Below are 19,703 nucleotides of genomic sequence, written 5' to 3' on the forward strand. Positions count from 1 at the left end.
TGTAGTCTGTTCTTCTAGGCTGCATAATATATTCTAAGTGCTTCTACAGGCCTTCTTGAAGAAAAGCAAGCATCTATACTCAAAAGTATATTCTATGGCAAAGAGCTCTGGGATTCCTTCACATGGGCAGAACTATTCAATGCATATGACTACCAATGGAGATCCCTTATTGCTTGTCAAGCCTAAGCCATTCATGGAGGCAGAGCTGGTTAAGAAAGGTTTCCTTTCAACAGCTGAAACTTTATTTGAATCTATATTATAATAGCCAGCATTTAAAAGGAAATTGGCACATTACAGCTATCGGATTCAACATGTGCACGCAGAACAGAGGCAATGGGTGAAAACGTCCAGGAGCAGGTGATGAAAGCAGTCTGAGAGTCACCGTTCTTCAGCACCGCCATGGATGAGTCCACAGATATAAGCAAGATGGCCCAGTTATTAGTTTGGTGAGGTATTTGGACCAATCACTTCATCCAAAAAAAGGGCTCCTGTGCCTTTTACCATTGCAACGGCACACAATTGGAGAAGCTATACTGGACAGCATCTGCAACTACTTTGAAACATAACACCGAACACTTATCAGTATCGCAACAGACAGGGTTTCTACCATGGAGGGTCATGACAGAGGATGAGTACCGCTGCTAAAAAAATAAATAAAAAAAGCTCATCAGACAGACTGTGATAGACTACCACTGCATTATTCATCAAGACGTTTTGTGCGTAAAATTAAAGCACAGAGAACTGAATAACGTCCTAAAACTTGCAATGAAAATGCTTTATTTTATTCATGTCAAAGCTATTAAACATAGATTATTTTAAAGCAATGGCTGCTGGATTCCAAAGCTGAATACAGAGATCTCTTGGTGCACACTGAAATGCGACGGCTAAGCAAACAAAGTTCTGGAATGGTTCATCACTTTCCTTCCAGAAATTGAACACTTTGTAAACAGTAGAGGTCAATCATTCCCAAAACTAAAAAGTGAAATGGCTTATAATGCTCAATTTTTTCAGATCTATTCACTCACTTTAATGCTCTCAATTTGAAGCTGTAAGTCAAACAATAATGAATGATATTTACTAATTTGAAAGTACGCTTGTGCTATTAAAATAACAATGGGATGATGCAGACTTCAACCACTTCCCAAAACTGTTGGCAATGACTCTGAAGTTTACAAATGCACAAGAAATGCTGTCAATGTTAAACTTGGTACGCGTCTTCAGGAAGTTTCTGGGAGATCAAAAGGCAGTTTTTTCAAATCAGAGCCCTTACTCCTCTGTTCAGGCTGGCTGAAAATCCCTGGATGGCGAGTGCACACAGTCTTGACGTTATATAACTTATTGGCATGAGAAGGACACAAGCAGAATTCTGTAAAATTGTGACTTTTGATAAAGGTCCTGTTATTTTTTACAGTGTCCCAGAAAGTAATTGGTACGTTTGGGTCAACGTATGTTTGTAAAAGTTTGTTTTCCACAATGGGACTGTTGAAGAGTAAATGCAGAAAGCAGCTTACAGACGTACTCTTGGATCAGCGCTTAGGGCTTGCCATTTTAGACAGTACCAGATTAAAGTACACTAAAAGGAAACATGAAGTGTAAATTAGGTTCCTTGTATAGCTGTGTAAGGAAATGCCTTCCTTGGCAAGGTTACCCCCTGCCTTTTTGCCTTTTGTTGATGCCAGTTATGATTGAAAGTGTGCTGGGACCCTGCTAACCAGGCACCAGTGTTCTTTCCCTAAAACCTTGTTCCCACAATTGGCACAGCCCTGGCACACAGATAAGTCCCTTGTAAATGGTACCCCTCGTACCAAGGGACCTGTGGCCAGGAAAGGTCACTAAGGGCTGCAGCATGTCTTATGCCACCCTAGGGACCCCTCACTCAGCACATGCACACTGCCTCACACCTTGTGTGTGCTGGTGGGGATAAAAAGACTAAGTCCACATGGCACTCCCCTCAGGGTGCCATGCCAACCTCACACTGCCTGTGGCATAGGTAAGTCACCCCTCTGGCAGGCCTTACAGCCCTAAGGCAGGGTGCACTATACCACAAGTGAGGGCATAAGTGCATGAGCCCCATGCCCCTACAGTGTCTAAGCAAAACCTTAGACATTGTAAGTGCAGGGTAGCTATAACGAGTATATGGTCTGGGAGTTTGTCTAACACGAACTCCAGAGTTCCATAATGGCTACACTGAAATCTGGGAAATTTGGTATCAAACTTCTCAGCACAATAAATGCACATTGATGCCAGTGTTGGATTTATTGTAAAATACACCCAGAGGGCTTCTTAGAATTGCCCCCGAATACCAGACAACTCCTAGTGCTAAGCTGGCCAGTATCTGCCAGCCTGCCACAACCAGACGAGTTTCTGGCCACATAGGGAGGGTGCCTTTGTCACTCTGTGGCCAGGAACAAGCCTGTACTGGGTGGAGGCTCAAGGGCTCATGCCTTTTGTTACAGCATCCCAGAACATCCCAGCTAGTGGAGATGCCCGCCCCTCCGGCCACTACCTCCACTTTCGGCAGCAAGGCTGGATGAGATAATGAGAAAAACAAAGAGTCACCACCTACCAGTCAGGACAGCCCTTAAAGTGCTCTGAGCTAAGGTGACCCCTGCTTTTAGAAATCCTCTATGTTGAGTTTGGAGGATTCCCCCAATAGGAATAGAGATGCGCCCCCCACTCCTCAGGGAGTAGCCATTGGCTACTGCCCCCCAGACCTAAACACACCCCTGAATTTAGTATTTAGGGGCGACCCTGAACCTACGAAATCGGATTCCTGCAACCTACAACAACAAGGAGGACTGCTGACCTGAAAGTCCCGCAGACACGACAACTGACTTGGCCCCAGCCCTTGCCAGTGTCTTTATGAATTTGGATTCTGGCCTGTTTTTCGTAAAATTCCTCCATTTGCGTAAGTTCTTCCGCAAATCTATGCATTTCTTTCAATTGCTTGGAAAGTCCATGCTCCTCTGTATGTGTGTGTCTTTTAGGCTCCGAAGACGGTTTCCTCAGGATCGAAAGGCCTGAAGTAGACGTTGGCCTTGGCTCAGAGAGGGATTTTCAGGGCTTCGACTCGATGGGTCGGTGCTTGAGCATTCGGGGCCTGTGCTTCGGCTCCAGTCCGAAGGCTTCGGTGGTGTTGCCTTTCTCTGTGCCGAAGATGATGCTTGGTCACCAGTAGTTATTTTACGGGTGGCGCCATGGCCTTTTGGCAGTGGCATCCCAGAGGCCTTGTGTTTGGGCTTGGACTGGGTCGGGGCAGACATACTCACGTGCTGGCCCGCTGTTATTGGTCTGTCGTCTGACTCATGCTCGGAGTCAGACCCCCGAACAGAGACTGCAGTGTGGATCATCTCCTCCTCTTTCGCGTCGAGGCGTTCAGTGCTTCTCGATGCCATTTCTAACCTTCGTGCTCTTCGGTCTCGTAGAGTTTTTTTTTCGAGCGGAAGGATCTACAGGCTTCGCAGGTATCCTCTCGATGATCCGGAGATAAACACAGGTTCCAAACCAGATGCTGATCCGTGTAGGGATACTTGGCGTGGCACCGAGGACAGAATCTAAACGGGGTCTGGTCCATGAGGCTTCGATGATACTTTTGGTCAGGCCAACCAGGCCCAAGTTGGGAGCGGGTGCCCCGAAGGGCAAGGAGAGATCTGTATCTACCGAGGTGTCGATGATGGATGATACGCGAACGAAAACAATACAGAAGAAAAATCAACCTCAGTTTAATAATGAAGGGAAAGGTCAATTTCAAATACAAGACCACATGGAAATGCCCATCTGTAGCTCACCATTCACTGATTGCATCAACAACAGGTTTACTAACCATTTTCTCTTCCCCCCCAGAGTAGAATTTGGGTAACAATATCAGTAACATGGACTAAACTATCTGGTCTTTCCGACTTTTACATTATGACTTAGAATGCAGTCTCTGCGGAATCTATTTTCTAGGTCTTCACACCTGAAGGGCAGCATTTCAATGAAGTCCGCAGCTGATCAGGTTTAAAAGTCAGTTTGAGGAATATACTGTTGTTACCTACTGCTTTCCTTTTGTTGCCACAGCTCTTGCACCAATCTGCCTTAGAATAGAGTATTGGTTCCCTTCTGATACACAGAATGAATCCCCTTTTCAACAGTGCCTGAAAGGGCCAGTGTAGGAAACCAAGGGAACTGATCCAGCCCAGGATTGTCCGGTAAGGCTGAGGGTCCCAAGTGTGACCAGTCCTCCCAACACTGATGTCACATTGTTGCTCATTCGGTGTGGTAGCCATGTGTAACATAGAACATCCTATGCCCAGAGCCACGTCAGTGTTAGCAGAAGTTCCAAAAGTTTGCAAACATCATCTCACCCAGGATGGTTTGTTTTCTCAGCCCTCAAATTAGACAGTTCTCTGCCCCCCTTACATAAGAGCACAGACATCATGGCAGTCCCCCACAACTATGCTGCCTTCCAAAAACCCTGGGTAGTTATTTGTCTTTTACAGAGAGGGAGATATGGATCTGCCGCCTCACCTATTGCCCTCATTCACTGTCCACACACAGCCTGGGCTCAGAGTGCAGGGTACAGCACTCTTCACCAGTTCTAGCCAAGGCCAAAACCTCTCCACTCTGATGCCAGCAAAGGTCCTGAGGTGTGTATTGCAGCACAGATGCAGGAGTGTGGTATCCAGATCTTCCCAATTAGAGTCGCCAGTGTTCACAAAGCCACGGATCCCCCAGTATTTCGCTGTTATTTGTTGGTTGCTGGTGAAGGCTAGGCCTAATATGCACTCACTGTGAGTATGTGGGACTTTTTTCAAACTTGTCGAATACAAGGTCTTTCCTGATTTCAATATGGCCCTATTGCTCTCTTGCTACCTGGGGAATCCATCTATATTTTTACGTGTACTGTAGCCAATATTTTATAGAAAAATGGTTGAAAGTAAACTGATATGTTAAAAACCTTGTTTAGAAAGGAGCGACCATCTCCTGTTCTAAGTAAGGTCGCGGTTACCATAAAGAGTGTTTAAATTTATCACTTATCCTGTGCCCAGGCACTTAAATCATTTGTTCACCAACATAAGATAAAAAAGGATTACTGCCTTGCGTCTCAGATTCGTTTTTTGTTCAAACAATGACAATGATTTGGCAATCAATTTTCTGCCCAGACATCTGGAGATTTATAAGGTTATACCAAAAAACATGGAATAATGGAGAGAGGCTCTCAGAATAGTGAAGACAGTCTTAAGATGGTCCTCCATTTGAGGGATGCTCCAAAGGAGTTAAGCCAATACACTGTTACGAACACTCACAATCCTAAACTGCATGCTGTGGTATTTTCTGCTTCATTTATAAAGTAAACTGTTTATCAATTACAATGACTCTTAATAGTGACAATTTTCTCATTTGTTGCCTGCTATTTTGTGTGTATCAATATACACTATCATGTAGGTTACAAGTACTAGATGGAACAGGGCTTGCAACTTCCCAGAAAACGTGTGTAGTGTGGAGAGTAAGTTCTACTTACTACTACAGAGTTCTTGGATGGTGGTGCTTGGGATTAATGATCCAATCCAACGTGTTTGGGTGGACGATGTGTGTGTACATGTCACACTGAGCGAAACATGCCATGTGTACAGTTAAGAAGGGTCATCAACTAATAAAAAGTAATATGTTATGAAAGTAGATGCAAGAAAGCCAGAGCCGAAAACAACCAGGAAGGTCATGCAGGCAATAAAGGAACATGAATGTTATGATTAATTGCAAATTACCTACACAAGATTGTAAGTGTCTTGTGCACTTGGCTTGAATAAACATCTGTTGATCTGCAAGGAGTACAAACCACTGGCCTTAAAAGGTTGCATTAGAAAACATGGTAGAGTAGGGACACATTTTATAAAAGTAAAGCAAAATACAGATAGTGCAGTAGAAATAAGTCCTACTTTGATGAATGACTAAGAAATGTAAACCATAAAGTTGTCAATGGAGACTAATGGACCACGAAGAACATCAAAAGGCAAACAAACAAACACAATTCAAGCAAGGACTTTCACTGAAAAATATTCAGTCAATTAAATCACAAGCTATATACATACCTTCTTAATGTTAGTCCCAATATAGCTTTTTGCCTCCTCTTTAAACTGACTTAACCTGAAAGGTAAACAGGCATGGAATAATAAACTGGACATTTTGTGAAAATATACAAGAACTATAGAAGTAGATATCAGAAGGAAATAGCAAAGAATGCATCAGTTCCCTGCAAATGGGCATTCTCGAACAATAGCGTCTATGTTATAATCTATGTTATAATCTCTCCATACCTTTTTAAAAAAAAATATATTACTCTTAAGCCCTTGCAATTGATGTTTAATATTCCTGGACATTTAATGGAAGCTGCAAAAGGCTGCCATAGGATCTAGTGCTATTTGTGCAACCATGCAAGTAAAATAACATCACAAATCACATTTTACAAACAACAATCCCTATGCTAGCAAGATGATAATGTGTTCAAAAATAGTTACAATGCTTTTCTCGGGCACAGGAGCACTGATCAAACCACAAGAAGACTTGATTTACTGTCATTCATCTGCACAAGAAGTTAAATCCCCTTTTCCTTATCACTACTTCAATCATCTCTTCATTAATTGGGCTTGTTAGGGCCAGGAAGGGCCTTATGACAGAACTTATTCCACTGAAACTTGCAAGATACAATATAGGAATGTGCCTCACTGAGCACCACAGACTGTCAATCCTTACAATCATACCTATATCTAGAGAACCCAAGCATTCACATATTAGTCATGCAAAAGAGAGCCAACCTTATACAGATCGCACTAACTACCCTGCCCAGTACCACATAACGGGTTACAACTCATTTCAGTGCGCGTTTCTGAATCCCTGCACTGAAATGCAATGTCAAGCAAAAAGAGATCCTCAGTATCTGCTAGAATACTAGAGGTGCTGCGCCGGCACAAGTTGTCTAATTGCAGTATAGTGACTGTCAGCCTGGGGTTCGAGCACTGATGAGGTTGTCTTGGATACAGCACGTTTAGGGCTTTTTGTGACAACACTGTCAGATATGATTAGACCACCATCGACTCAAAGGGGCTGTAGGAGGTGGCGCCAGCTGCACTTCTAACATCAAACTAACACTTTAGGAGGTTGGGGTTGGCTGTACGCAGTGTGGGCAGCTGATTGATTAACTTTTTTGTGTCTCTGGGCCTACCTTCACTACCCACCCCTGAGCAGTATCTTTCTCCCCTGCCAATTCAGAGCTGCTGTTGACCATTTAACTTTTTGAGTTAACAATGAAAAACAGTGTCTTCTTTTTACAGCAAATTTCTGAAAGGTCAATAAGCTGCCTCTGTGCACATGATCCATGTGCTTTAAAGCCTTTTTCTAATAAAGAGAGGTATCATTTGATCACTATCTTTGAGAACCCTATTATGATTTATGTTAAATACTACAAGGTTATGCTTGTTTACTTTATTTTCCTAAATTTGTGTCACTTACCATTTTCTCTAGAATGTGTGTTTAAGTTACGGAGAATGATCTTCAGGGCAGCACTTTCCTTGAGCTGTTATGTCTGCTGTACGCTTTGTGCCCCACTATGTAGCACTTATCTCTGGAGAAGCATGTTACTCTGTTACTCTTTTGGTATATGCCTTTTTGCTTGCTATTAAATGTGTGTTGAGTGTGTTTTGAAAGGGACTGGAATACGGTATGTAGTGCTTGCAATTACAATGTCCACTATTTACCAGTTGTGTGTTGCAAGGTGCCACATATATGGTGTTTAGAATATGATTTTTATTCTCTTTTGCCTCTTAGTCCGTATACAATTGCACAGTTCATAGTGGAGGTAATTTGTGCACAAGCCTTTTGCTTTTGTTTTGTTGTGTGATTCAAATGCTGTACTTGAGTTGGTTCAAAGAGATTGTGGTTCATCTGTGAACCTCATACTGTCTGGTCAGTAGTGTATGGTAATATCTAAGACTATTACAAGACTGATGAATTGCACAAAGTGAATTATTTCTGAAATGTAATGCTTTATGTGGATGTTATTCTACTTGGGTTAGTAGGTCACTGTTACAGATAAGGTGCTGAAATGTTACACAAACACACTAAGAGTATGGAAATGTGACACATAAGTAAAGCAAAATCTTTGCAACTATGACTATCACACACTCCCAAGCTGCAGAATGCACATTCCACCTCATGCTCATTAACGCTCATTCTGAAGAACTTCATGCACCAGACAGACTTTATCAACTATTAATGCACCAGATATTACATACCTCTTCACCTATTGATGCCTTTTTCATCACAAAAAACATGGTTTACCTCCACATCCTTGCACACCATAGACTTCCTTCTTCACAGAGGCGCTATCATGTGTTGTGAACATAAAAAGGAAGGAGGCATTGCTGTAATACTTTAAGTCCGCTTGCACACTTAGCTGAAATGCCATTTCCCACAACTGTCTGCAAGTCAGACTGACACTTTCCATCTAATCTACAGACCTCTTAGAAAGAACAAGGACTTCACTGATGAATTCTCAGATCTCTTCACCAGCTCACCCATATCACATCCCAATAGCACCCTTTTGGTTGACGTCATCTTCCCCAATACCACAAGCTCAAAAAAAAAAAAAAATGTTTTTAAATCTTCTTTAACCTCATGGACACTTCAAATTGTACAGCACTTCACACAACCAACACACTCCAAAGGTCACATTTTCAACGTTATCTTCTCAACATCACCAACAATCCAATGGAAGCTACCCTAGACTGGACCAACCACTTTGCCATCCAAGTCTCCATGCTCAGTGTCCTACCAAGAAATCAAGGTATTGGACAAAAAAAAGAACATCAAACCTTCAGTTCCTTCAAAGACTTCTCCATAGTCAACCTAATGCACAATCTCACCGCTCATCTTATCAACTTATCTTATCAACTCAACAACAACACTAACACCCTTCACAACATCAACACTTTTTGGAATATTCATGCCCCAATTACAACACACTAGTGCAGCAGTTCCCAACATGTGTTCCACGGCCCCCCAGGGGACTGTGACATTCCGAGGGGACCACAGGCCTGGCCAGCAGGAAGGTACTTCTCCAGTTGCGGCCTCTCAACAGAAACGTGCACTTTTATATTTATTACTTCCTTTGTGCAGCAGTTTTAAAAGCACTGCAAAGTTCCTCGTACATCCAGCAGCTTTAGGGCAAAAATAAAAGCATCAAGATAAATCTGGTAAATGCACTTGCTAGCGAGAGATGGGAGTTTTGACTAGTGGCAGTTTTGACTCATCTAAGGTAGTGCATAAGGTTAAAATGCCTTCTGCAGAGAACAGTATTTTATGTGCATAGCACAGTGGGTTACTGCTTTTGTCAGAGATTTTGTTACTTTGCAGTTCATAAGTTACAATTGTAATCTAGCACAGTGAGCCATGAACTGCAATCGAAGAGCTGCATGCAAACTGTATGCCACAAATTAAAAAGTTATGTTTTTTTCCTAGTCTTTCATTACCCTTATGCTGCTCAAAAAGATTTGCTTGCGTAGTAATATATTCTTATCATTTAAGTCATTGCTAACTACTGTGTTATGTTCTGAATCCAGAGTCTGTGCTTATCCAGACCAAACCAAGCACTCTTGGAAAATGCCTACCAGTGTTAATGACATCTGAATCCGATGCCTTGTAGTGCCCTGTAAAGTGCTCTGACAACCTAAACTGGTATGAGAGGTGCTATAAACAAGACAAATTAATTTCAGGCGACAGAGAGGCTGTGGAGAGATAAGAGGCCCTCATGGTTTTACTTCCCTTCCCCACCACATATTTATGTGAAAAAGCTTACTCAAATCTTACGTACCTAAAAAATAGAAACAGAAATCACTTGGGAAATGTAGAACCTGACCTCAGAATTCAGTTTTCCTAAATAAAAGCAAACAGTGAGAAGTTATCCGCTGAGATGCAGTGCCAAACTTCCCATTAAAATGTTTGCATATTTTTTCAATATAAAATAATTATATCTTTAGTAAGTTGAGTATTTGTTTGGTGTGTATTAGTATGTGTATTTTTTGCGATTTACTGTTTTAATGTTTGAAATGTAAATAATACTGTAAGGAAATGCCTCCTTGGCATGGTTACCTCCTGACTTTTTGCATTTTGCTGATGCCAGTTATGATTGAAAGTGTGCTGGGACCCTGCTAACCAGGCCCCAGCACCAGTCTTCTTTCCCTAAACTGTACCTTTGCTTCCACAATTGGCACAGCCCTGGCACTTAGATAAGTCCCTTGTAAATGGTACCCCTGGTACCAAGGGCCCTGATGCCAGGGAAGGTCTCTAAGGGCTGCAGCATGTATTATGCCACCCTAGGGACCCCTCACTCAGCACATGCACACTGCCTCACAGCTTGTGTGTGCTGGTGGGGAGAAAATGACTAAGTAGACATGGCACTCCCCTCAGAGTGCCATGCCAATCTCACACTGCTTGTGGAATAGGTAAGTCACCCCTCTAGTAGGCCTTACAGCCCTAAGGCAGGGTGTACTATACCACAGGTGAGGGCATAGGTGCATGAGCACTATGCCCCTACAGTGTCTAAGCAAAACCTTAGACATTGTAAGTGCAGTGTAGCCATAAGAGTATACGATCTGAGTTTGTCAAACACGAACTCCAAAGTTCCATGATGGCTACACTGAAATCTGGGAAGTTTGGTATCAAACTTCTCAGCACAATAAATGCACACTGATGCCAGTGTGGGATTTACTGTAAAATACACCAAGAGGGCATCTTAGAGATGCCCCCTGAATATCAGTCCGACTCCCAGTGCTAGGCTGACCAGTTTCTGCCAGCCTGCCACAACCAGACGAGTTTCTGGCCATATGGGGAGAGTGCCTTTGTCACTCTGTGGCCAGGAACAAAGCCTGTACTGGGTGGAGGTGCTTCTCACCTCCCCCTGCAGGAACTATAACAACTTGCGGTGAGCCTCAAAGGCTCATGCCTTTTGTTACAGCACCCCAGGGCATCCCAGCTAGTGGAGATGACCGCCCCTACGGCCACTGCCCCCACTTTTGGCAGCAAGGTTGCAGGAGATAATAAGAAAAACAAGGAGGAGTCACCCACCAGTCAAGACAGCCCCTAAGGTGTCCTGAGCTGAGGTGACCCCTGCCTTTAGAAATCCTCCATCTTGAGTTTGGAGGATTCCCCCAATAGGATTAGGGATGTGCCCCCCTCCCCTCAGTGAGGAGGCACAAAGAGAGTGTAGCCACCCTCCAGGACAGTAGCCATTGGCTACTGCCCTCCTGACCTAAACACACCCCTAAATCTAGTATTTAGGGGCACCCAGAACCCAGGAAATCAGATTCCTGCAATCTGAAACAAGAAGAAGGACTGCTGACCTGAAAGCCCTGCAGAGACTACGGAGACGACAACTACTTTGGCCCCAGCCCTACCGGTCTGTCCCCTGACTCGAAGAAAACTGCAACAGTGACGCATCCGACAGGGACCAGCGACCTCTGAAGCTTCAGAGGACTGCCCTGAAATCCTAAGGACCAAGAAACTCCTGAGAACATCGGCACTGTTCACCTACAGTAACATTATTGCAACTTTCTATCAACTTTTAAAGAACTCACTGTTTCCGCCAGAAGCGTGAGACTTCACCCTCTGCATCCCACACCCCCGGCTCGAGCTCCAGAGAACCAACACTACAGGGAGGACTCCCAGGCAATTGCGACCTCGTGAGTAGCCCAAGACGACCCCCCCTGGGCCCCACAGTGACGCATGCAGAGAGAATCCAGAGGCTCCCCCTGACCACGACTGCCTGTAACAAGGAACCCAAGGCCTGGAACTGCAGTCCCCAGAACCAGAAGGAACCGAACTTCAGTGCAGGAGTGACCCCCAGGTGATCCCTCTGCCTAGCCCAGTCTGTGGCTGGCCCGAGAACCCCCCGTGCCCTGCTTGCACCGCTAGAGTGACCACCGGGTCCCTCCATTGATTCTAATAAAAAACCCAAAGCCTGCTTTGCACACTGCGCCCGGGTGCCCCTGTGCCACTATCTTACCTCTAAGGGGAACCCCTGGACTCTGTGCACACGATCTCTTACTTTGAAATAGTACATACAGAGCCATCTTCCTACAAATACAAATTGCTAGGGAGTAACTGGCTTCCAGTTGTGATTCAGTGGGGGTCCTCAGGTGTCAAAAGGTTGGGAACCACTGCACTACTGCAAGCCAAAGCCTACAGGATCCTGGTACTCTAAAGGTCTTGCTAGCAACAGTAAAAATCTTTCAAAGACAGGAAATGATACGGAAGACAATAAGAACTCCAGATGATGTATTTTTCTTAAGTCCCTCCACTCAACTCGTAGACAGTTCAGCAAATGAGCCAAAGCAAAGTACTCTAGCAACACCATCAGTGAAGCCGCCAATAGAAGCACAATGCTGTTCCAGACAATCAAGCGCTACATCAACCCCGTGCTGGACCTACTTTTTCCTCACATCTCAGAAAAGTGCAATGCTATCAAATTATTCTTCAGTATTTTTTTCACTGAAGACCCCACAAGCACTTTGACAACACCAAGTCTGCTTCGTCTCTATGGAACCCAAAAATGGTCAGCCTTCAAAGCAAGATCTCTCATACATTTCACTGACATACTGAAAGCCACCTAATATAAAGATGATGTCTCTTTCTCATTCTTCATCTAAACTCTATTGAGAACACTCTCTTAGCCCTACTTACTACCTTCAATGCCTCTCTGTTGAGACATATTCCCAGAAGCTCTCAAGACAGGTTAGATCCTCCTACTCCTAATCAAACCGTTGCTGGTCCCTGGTGGCCTCAACAAAAACAGGCCCATCACCCTCCTTTCATTTACTATTAGCTAATTGAAAAGCAGTTTATGTTAATTCCAAGATCACATTAATGCTAACCATCTACTACCTCCTACCAGTCTTGCTTTAGATCACACTGCAGCACAAAGAATGCTACTTTTGCATATTAGACAACACCCTCTTGACCAAGGAGAGAGAGGATCCCTGCCTCCTAATATTGTTGGACCACTCAGCTGCCTTTCACACAGTCGACCATCCCACCTTTACATTCATCCTGGAACCTTAATTGAAATTCAACAGCAATGTGCTTTAGAAGTTCTCCCCCTACCTTTCCAACATCAACACCAAAGCGCTGTCTGCTGCTGGGAGGTGTGTCACGGGGCAGGAGCCCTTTAAAATAACTTCGTGCTCCCGCCGTCGCGGGAAGCGCTGTCTGCTGCTGGGAGGTGTGTCACGGGGCAGGAGCCCTTTAAAATAACTTCGCGCTCCCGCCGTCGCAGGACGCGCGCGGGCGGCGCCCGGGCCAAGGGCGGGCCCGTCCTTGCCCGTCATTGCCAGGAAGAGGCAGGGCAGGGCCACCCCCCTGACATCTACCCAAAGACATGGACCAGACAGCAAACTTGTCCATGGCTGCCTGAAGGAGATCTTAAGTTCCTGTGCTCGGTGCGTGGGCAGCCCTCCCATAGAGCCCCAGGCCCCATCAAGCACGTGGAAAACTATCAACCTAAACCGGATACTTGCAGGTTTTTCTGTGTACTCAGTTGAATTTACCTCAGTTCATCATATAACTGCTTATTGAATTACGTTTCTTGGAGGGCGGAAGGAGGCGGCACCATTCTTCTTCTCCCAAGGGCAGGAGCCCAAAATTCATTACCCGCTTTGCGCCTGTCTGCGCCCGATAAGTGGTTGGGCCATGCTATATATATACGCTTTGGGCATCTCACTGTGGTCTTGTCTTTGGGATTTGTGAACAGTAGGGTCTGAGAAGCTTATTAATCACACTATAGTGTCAGAGGCTGGGTCCCAAAGGCCTACACACCCCTATAAGCCGGGGGCTCACTAAAGGCCCCTGATTTAAAGAATAATGGGCCGACGACGTGGGGGTGGGTTGGAAGGAAAGCAGCACTCTAACAGAACCTTAGATGGTTTTCTGCAAAAGGCTGTTGGGGAACTTGAAAAAGAAATAGTTAGTGCAGCGACGCTTAGCTGCCCCCCCTTCTTCAACCAACAGCCTAGTTCATGATAGCTCAGCCCCACAGCCCCCCCGCGAACAGAATTACAGTCTGTACTGACTACCCCTTTCCCCTCCCCCTCTACAATCTCCCAGGAGAATCAGGATGAAACCCCAATTGTAATTACCACCCGTGCTGCACCAATTCTGCTGGCTCAGAGTCCCTCAAATGAAGGCCCCCTCACCTTAGCAGATTCTAATACCAAAGGAAAAAGGAAACAAAGGGAACCCGCTTTTAAAAACAAACGATCCAGGACTTTGAGCCCCTCTAACTTGGCCCAATCTTCTAATAAGGATACGGTATTAATCCCCTTACACAACACAAACAAGTGCCATGCAAATGAGTACACCAGGGATTTCATAAGAGATGAGCTTTCAAAACTATTTCTTCCTATTTTAACCCGCCTCCAATCAATTGAGGACAAATTGGAAAGCCTTATTAATAGCCAGCCACCAAAAATTGCTCCACCCGTAGAAATTCAATCCCATCCCCTTGCCAACCATGACCTCATCACTGCCAACAGACCCACTGGCCAAATACCCAAAATCACTTTTTCCTCTTTAAACCAAGATTGGCCCAGCTCCGTCAAAACAGCTAGTATTTTAATGAATAAGCCCCATATGGTCTCAGTTCCCCTTTCAAAAGGAACCGCCCCATGGAATAACTCAGTAACTAATCCGGGAGATAGCAACCCCACTTGGGAGCACCCGCAAACAGAACACCAGAAGAGTGACAAGATCAGGGGTCTGCCAGATCCAAAAGTGCTCTATTTACCACCAGAATCATGTCATTATGTGCTCATTATATCGAATGTTCCTGAACTCAAACCTCATTCCGCTGAATCTTTTACCGAACTTAAAAACAAGGTCATCCATTGGTTGCACGCGAATGCGGGGTTTGCTTTTTCCATGACACCCTCAATACTGATGGTGAGAAGGGTAGGGTGGGTGGGTTCCCTAGCGAAGATTGGTTCAGGGGACTGCATAGTTATCAACTTCAATTCTCCTGACCTTGTCCAACAGCTCTTTTTAAACGCCAATAGACCTTATCCTATAACTGAAAGCCTCCCTTTGCAGGTTACAAGTGTTTTATCCACCTCCCATGCCAGCTTGGAGTAGACAACTGCCAACGTTATACGGGGCTCCCCCGGCTATCCACACACAGTCTATCCCTGCACTTGGCCCTAGATGCCCTTCGTCATCTCTTTCTGAGACAGACTGACTAGGAGATGACCTTTCGGAAGAGGCTCCGAGCAATGGTGAGGCTGAGGACATTCACCCTACTGCCCTCAGCATCTCTAACTCTGTTGCCCCTTCGACCTTGGCAGATCCTGTTAATCAGGGATCACCCACAAGCACCACGAGCCAAGCCAGCGAGGAATGTATTCCGTACCTGTCAACTGTTCCACATATTCTGGGGTCCACCCGTATGGCCAACCTACCAAATTTAAATCTAGCCGGGGTCACATCCAGCGAGGTTTACAAGGCACATAGCGAGAAAGCCACTGGTCCTAATATACCTGAGGGAAATAGCATGGTTCCTAGCAGTTCCTCCCCCTGTAGGAAATAGCCTCAGAATAAAGCAGGGTCCATAAAAACAGCAAATTACAAAGCCCAGGATGGGGCAATCTTATTGATGATCACCTGATCTGCCTCTTCCAAGAAACGTGGGCATTAGAACCCAAATATAGACTAGGCTTTAAAAGCTATTGGGTTCCAGCACGCAAGTCATCTTCTGGGAGACCATCGGGAGGGCTGCTTGTGTGGATCAATACTTCTCTTAGGTGCAAGATAGAAGAAATAGATACGGGTTGCCCTCACTTGCAAGTCCTATTAATAATGATTTCTGAAGAGAGACCTTTACTTTTAATTAATATCTATAACAGGAATGTGAGCTCCCACCCTGATTCTGATGTCCTGTCCATTTTGGACAGTTTTCTTAAAAACAATCCCTCCTTCTTTGTTTTGATTGGAGGGGATTTTAATGTCACTTTCGAACCTAATCCTCTAGTCCAAGGAATATGTAAAGAAGAGGATGCCCATTGGGGCATCCCTCAGCTAGTCTCCAACAAAAGACCAAGGCTGAATAAATCTGCGCGCTTACTGGCCGACATCACACTAGCCCATGGCTACCGAGCCTGCAACGGTCGCTCGCGCTCGGATGTAAATTTGCAAGCTACCTTTAGGCGCGGAGGGCTCAGCAGTCGTATTGATTATATATTTCTTGACATCCGACTGTGGAGCCACATGTTCGATATGAGGGTCCAAAAGCAAATTGAGAGCGATCATGACCCGTTGATCTGATCGACCAGAGGACTTTTTCCTTCGTTTAATGTGCCCTACTCTAAGATCCATGCCTCCCAGCTGGCCCTAACTAATAACAGACGCAACCTAAAATGGGAATCTGTTATTTCTTCCCCTAAACACCTGGCATCTATTTACAACCTGCTTGCCAACCAGATGGAGTGTATGATCCGGCTAAACGAGAATGGGGAGGGTGACAGAGTCTTAGCAGCCCACACTGATTTGTTTCAATCTTTAAAGCATCTTTTTACAAAAAAGATTCTTAATAATCCTAACAAAAAGCACTGCGCTCCTTGGTTTGATAATTCTTGCAGAGAAGCACAACTATCTCTCCTGGAAGCAATAAAAGAAGGCCATGTTGGGCTGTTAAGAACAGCCAGAAAAGTTTATAAGAAGGAATGTTCTAAGGCACGCAGAAGCTAGGAAGAGGCCAGATGGGTTATTATTCTGGAGACTGCTAAATCCAATAACACATCTAGGTTCTGGAAACTAATAACTGATGACTGTAGTAATTCCCCTGCCGCACCTGGCTCCTCAATTCTTACAGCATCATGGGTAGAGCACTTTGGGCAACTATACGAAGGGCCATCTGAAGCATCCCTGTGGGCCCCTGATGCCTCAATAAACCAAGAGACCACCCCGATCACATTCTCTCTAACCGAAACAAGAGCAGCAATAGACTCATTGAAATGGGGAAAGGCCCCTGGCCCAGATAAGATTCCAGGCGATCTATACAAATCAAGATCAGATATATGGGCACCATATCTTAACCTTATCTGCAATGCAATTGCAGCAGGGGCCCCCGCTCCACCCACTTGGAAAGGGGCTGAAATAGTACCCATTTTTAAAAAAGGAAATCCGAATATCCCTGCCAATTATCGTCCGATTAGTCTCCTTGATAACTCCCAAAAAATCTATGCAAAGCATCTTCTGCTCCATCTTGAGGAATGGATTATGGAGTCTGAAGCTCTTTCTGACCTACAAGCAGGATTTAGACCTGCAGTGAGTACAGTTGACCAAGCCCTAAGATTCATGTCAATAAAAGGGAAGAATGTTGACCTGGGGAGGGGTAATCTCTATGTGGTCTTCATAGACCTCAGAGCCGCATTTGATTTGATCCCCAGGAACCTGCTGTGGTCAACATTATCAAATATGGGAGTGCCATCTGGTCTCCTGAAACTCATTGCTCAACTGCATGAAAATACTTTCGCTCAAATTAGATGTGGCCAGGGGGGCGAGTTGACTGACCCCGTAGCTATTAAAAAAGGAGTTAGACAGGGATGTGTCCTGGCACCCACTCTTTTTTTGCTATATATCAATAATTGCATCCACTACTTAGAGAACTGTATAAATGATTCATCTAAATTGGTTGGGAAAAATATGCAGATGATACAATTTTGATATCCAAATCGCCAATGGGAATCCAAAACCTGATCAACCAATTCTGTGTTTTTTGTAGTGACTATGGTCTGGACGTAAACATTAAGAAAACAAAACTTATGATATATAGTACCTCCAAGAAACGATCGTGCGTTAGCATAGCTATGAACTCGATTCCATTGGAGAAAGTAGAAGAGTTCGACTATTTGGGTTTCAGACTATCGACCACAGGCAAATGGAAGGCAGCCATTGACAAAGGGGCTCTCATTATAAGCCAGAGAGGTGGGGCCCTTGTCCGTAGATCGAGAAAGGCTCTGAGTCCCCCCTTGAACATACTTGCGGAGATTTACAATGTCCAAATCAGAGCAGCGGCCCTTTATGGAGCAGAACTTTGGGGGTCCCACAAAAACCTCGATACTCTGCAAACCAAGGAAAATTATTTCCTTAGACAGATTGCCCGGTTAGGTATGGGCTCACCAATCACCCCTCTAAGGCTTGACCTAGGTTTAAACAGTATTAAAACCACAGCGGCCCTAAGGCCTCTCTCCCATTGGATTCGTTTATGGAAATCTGTTGAACTCAAACCATATAGGCTGGCTATAAGAGAGCTCATAGCCGCCCCCCAGGCACTGGAGAAAATTCCATGGCTGAAGGAGATTAAATCTGCCTGGGTCAAAATAGGTTTTCCTTGCTACTGGAAATATCCAGATCAAATCCCCGATAATGCAAGGAAACTTGTCACAAAAAGATATTGGGAGAAAGTTAATGAAGACTCCTTGCACCAAAAAGGGGCGGGCAGGCTAACAATGGAATTTCTCCAATTCAAGCACGAGCCCTGGGCTGAGAACTTCTTGAACCTTCCCATGCCTCCGTACGCCCGTGCTTTATATCTCCAACTAAGATATGGTACACTGCCTATTAATGGTTTTACGGCTCACTGGTCATCTAACATTGTTTCAAATGATAGATGTATCTCTTGCCAAAATTGCAAAGAAACAATAGAGCATATACTATTTTTCTGCCCTTTGTATAAGAGTCCCAGAGGGAGGTGGATCATTCCCCTCTGCAAAAATACGTCATTACAGGATAGAGCAAACGCCACCAGAATCTGTACATATGACTCATCCTCCGTGGTAGCTATTACAGTTACCAAATATTTATCGGAGGACTGGTACATCCGGCGTAGGCTTATTGTATCAAAGGGCATGTGAGCCATCCTGACATTAGTCGACAGAAGGAGTCTCAACTGTTATTTTCTAGTAGTATCAGTAGGAACTTGTTGCCCTCTATATGAACAATAGAGATTGTATAAGCTTATAGAGCCTTTTTTTTTTAGCTGAAATCTGATAGGCTTCTTGTTAAAGTACATTATATCTAAATGGGAACTCTATTTGTTTTTTGGATTGACGAGGGCCAGGTCTTACGGGAAAATAACTGCACACATTGGTATGTTAGACAGAATTTTATATCCTAGCTTTTATCTTTTTTCTCTTAACATTTTTAGCCATGTCTTATTTATTGTACTTTTTATCTACGATCAAATACTTAGTCCTGTTGATTTTATTGTTATACTGTCCTGATTATTACTGTTTTTTATATTGCTATTACGTTTTTTTTAACAAATAATATTTATCATATATGATTGTTATCTTTGTTACTCTAAATGGTCTAGATCTCTACACTGAATGAACTCAAATAAATAAAAAAACATCAACACCAGCTTGTTCACGTGGGCATCACCAGGTTACAAAGGATCCCCGTCATATTTGACCTGCACATAGAGCCACTCACAGATAACATCAGGATTTACCGATATGCTGGCGATATACAACTCTACTTCCAAGTCTCCTGTGCTTCAGACAGCCAAACCCTCAAACACTGCTTGTACATCACGCAGACCTGGGTGTGCAGCACATATCTGAAGCTCAACCCAACCCAACCAAGACAACAAAAAAAAAAAAGTTACTTACCTTTTGAAACTA

General features: G+C 44.3%; 1 protein-coding gene across 3 annotated transcripts in view; it reads right to left on the bottom strand.

Moving 5' to 3' along the window:
- The window catches only part of GBF1 (golgi brefeldin A resistant guanine nucleotide exchange factor 1), a 1,570,387-nt gene that overhangs the window by 1,347,779 nt on the left and 202,905 nt on the right, over positions 1–19,703 (bottom strand). For all 3 annotated transcript variants that reach the window (XM_069240539.1, XM_069240538.1, XM_069240540.1), the window contains one exon: positions 6,072–6,126. In XM_069240539.1, the coding sequence (XP_069096640.1) occupies positions 6,072–6,126 (55 nt within the window). The remainder of the gene's footprint in view (positions 1–6,071; positions 6,127–19,703) is intronic.

The sequence above is a fragment of the Pleurodeles waltl genome, chromosome 6, assembly GCF_031143425.1.
Source record: "Pleurodeles waltl isolate 20211129_DDA chromosome 6, aPleWal1.hap1.20221129, whole genome shotgun sequence".
Classification (NCBI taxonomy): domain Eukaryota; kingdom Metazoa; phylum Chordata; class Amphibia; order Caudata; family Salamandridae; genus Pleurodeles; species Pleurodeles waltl.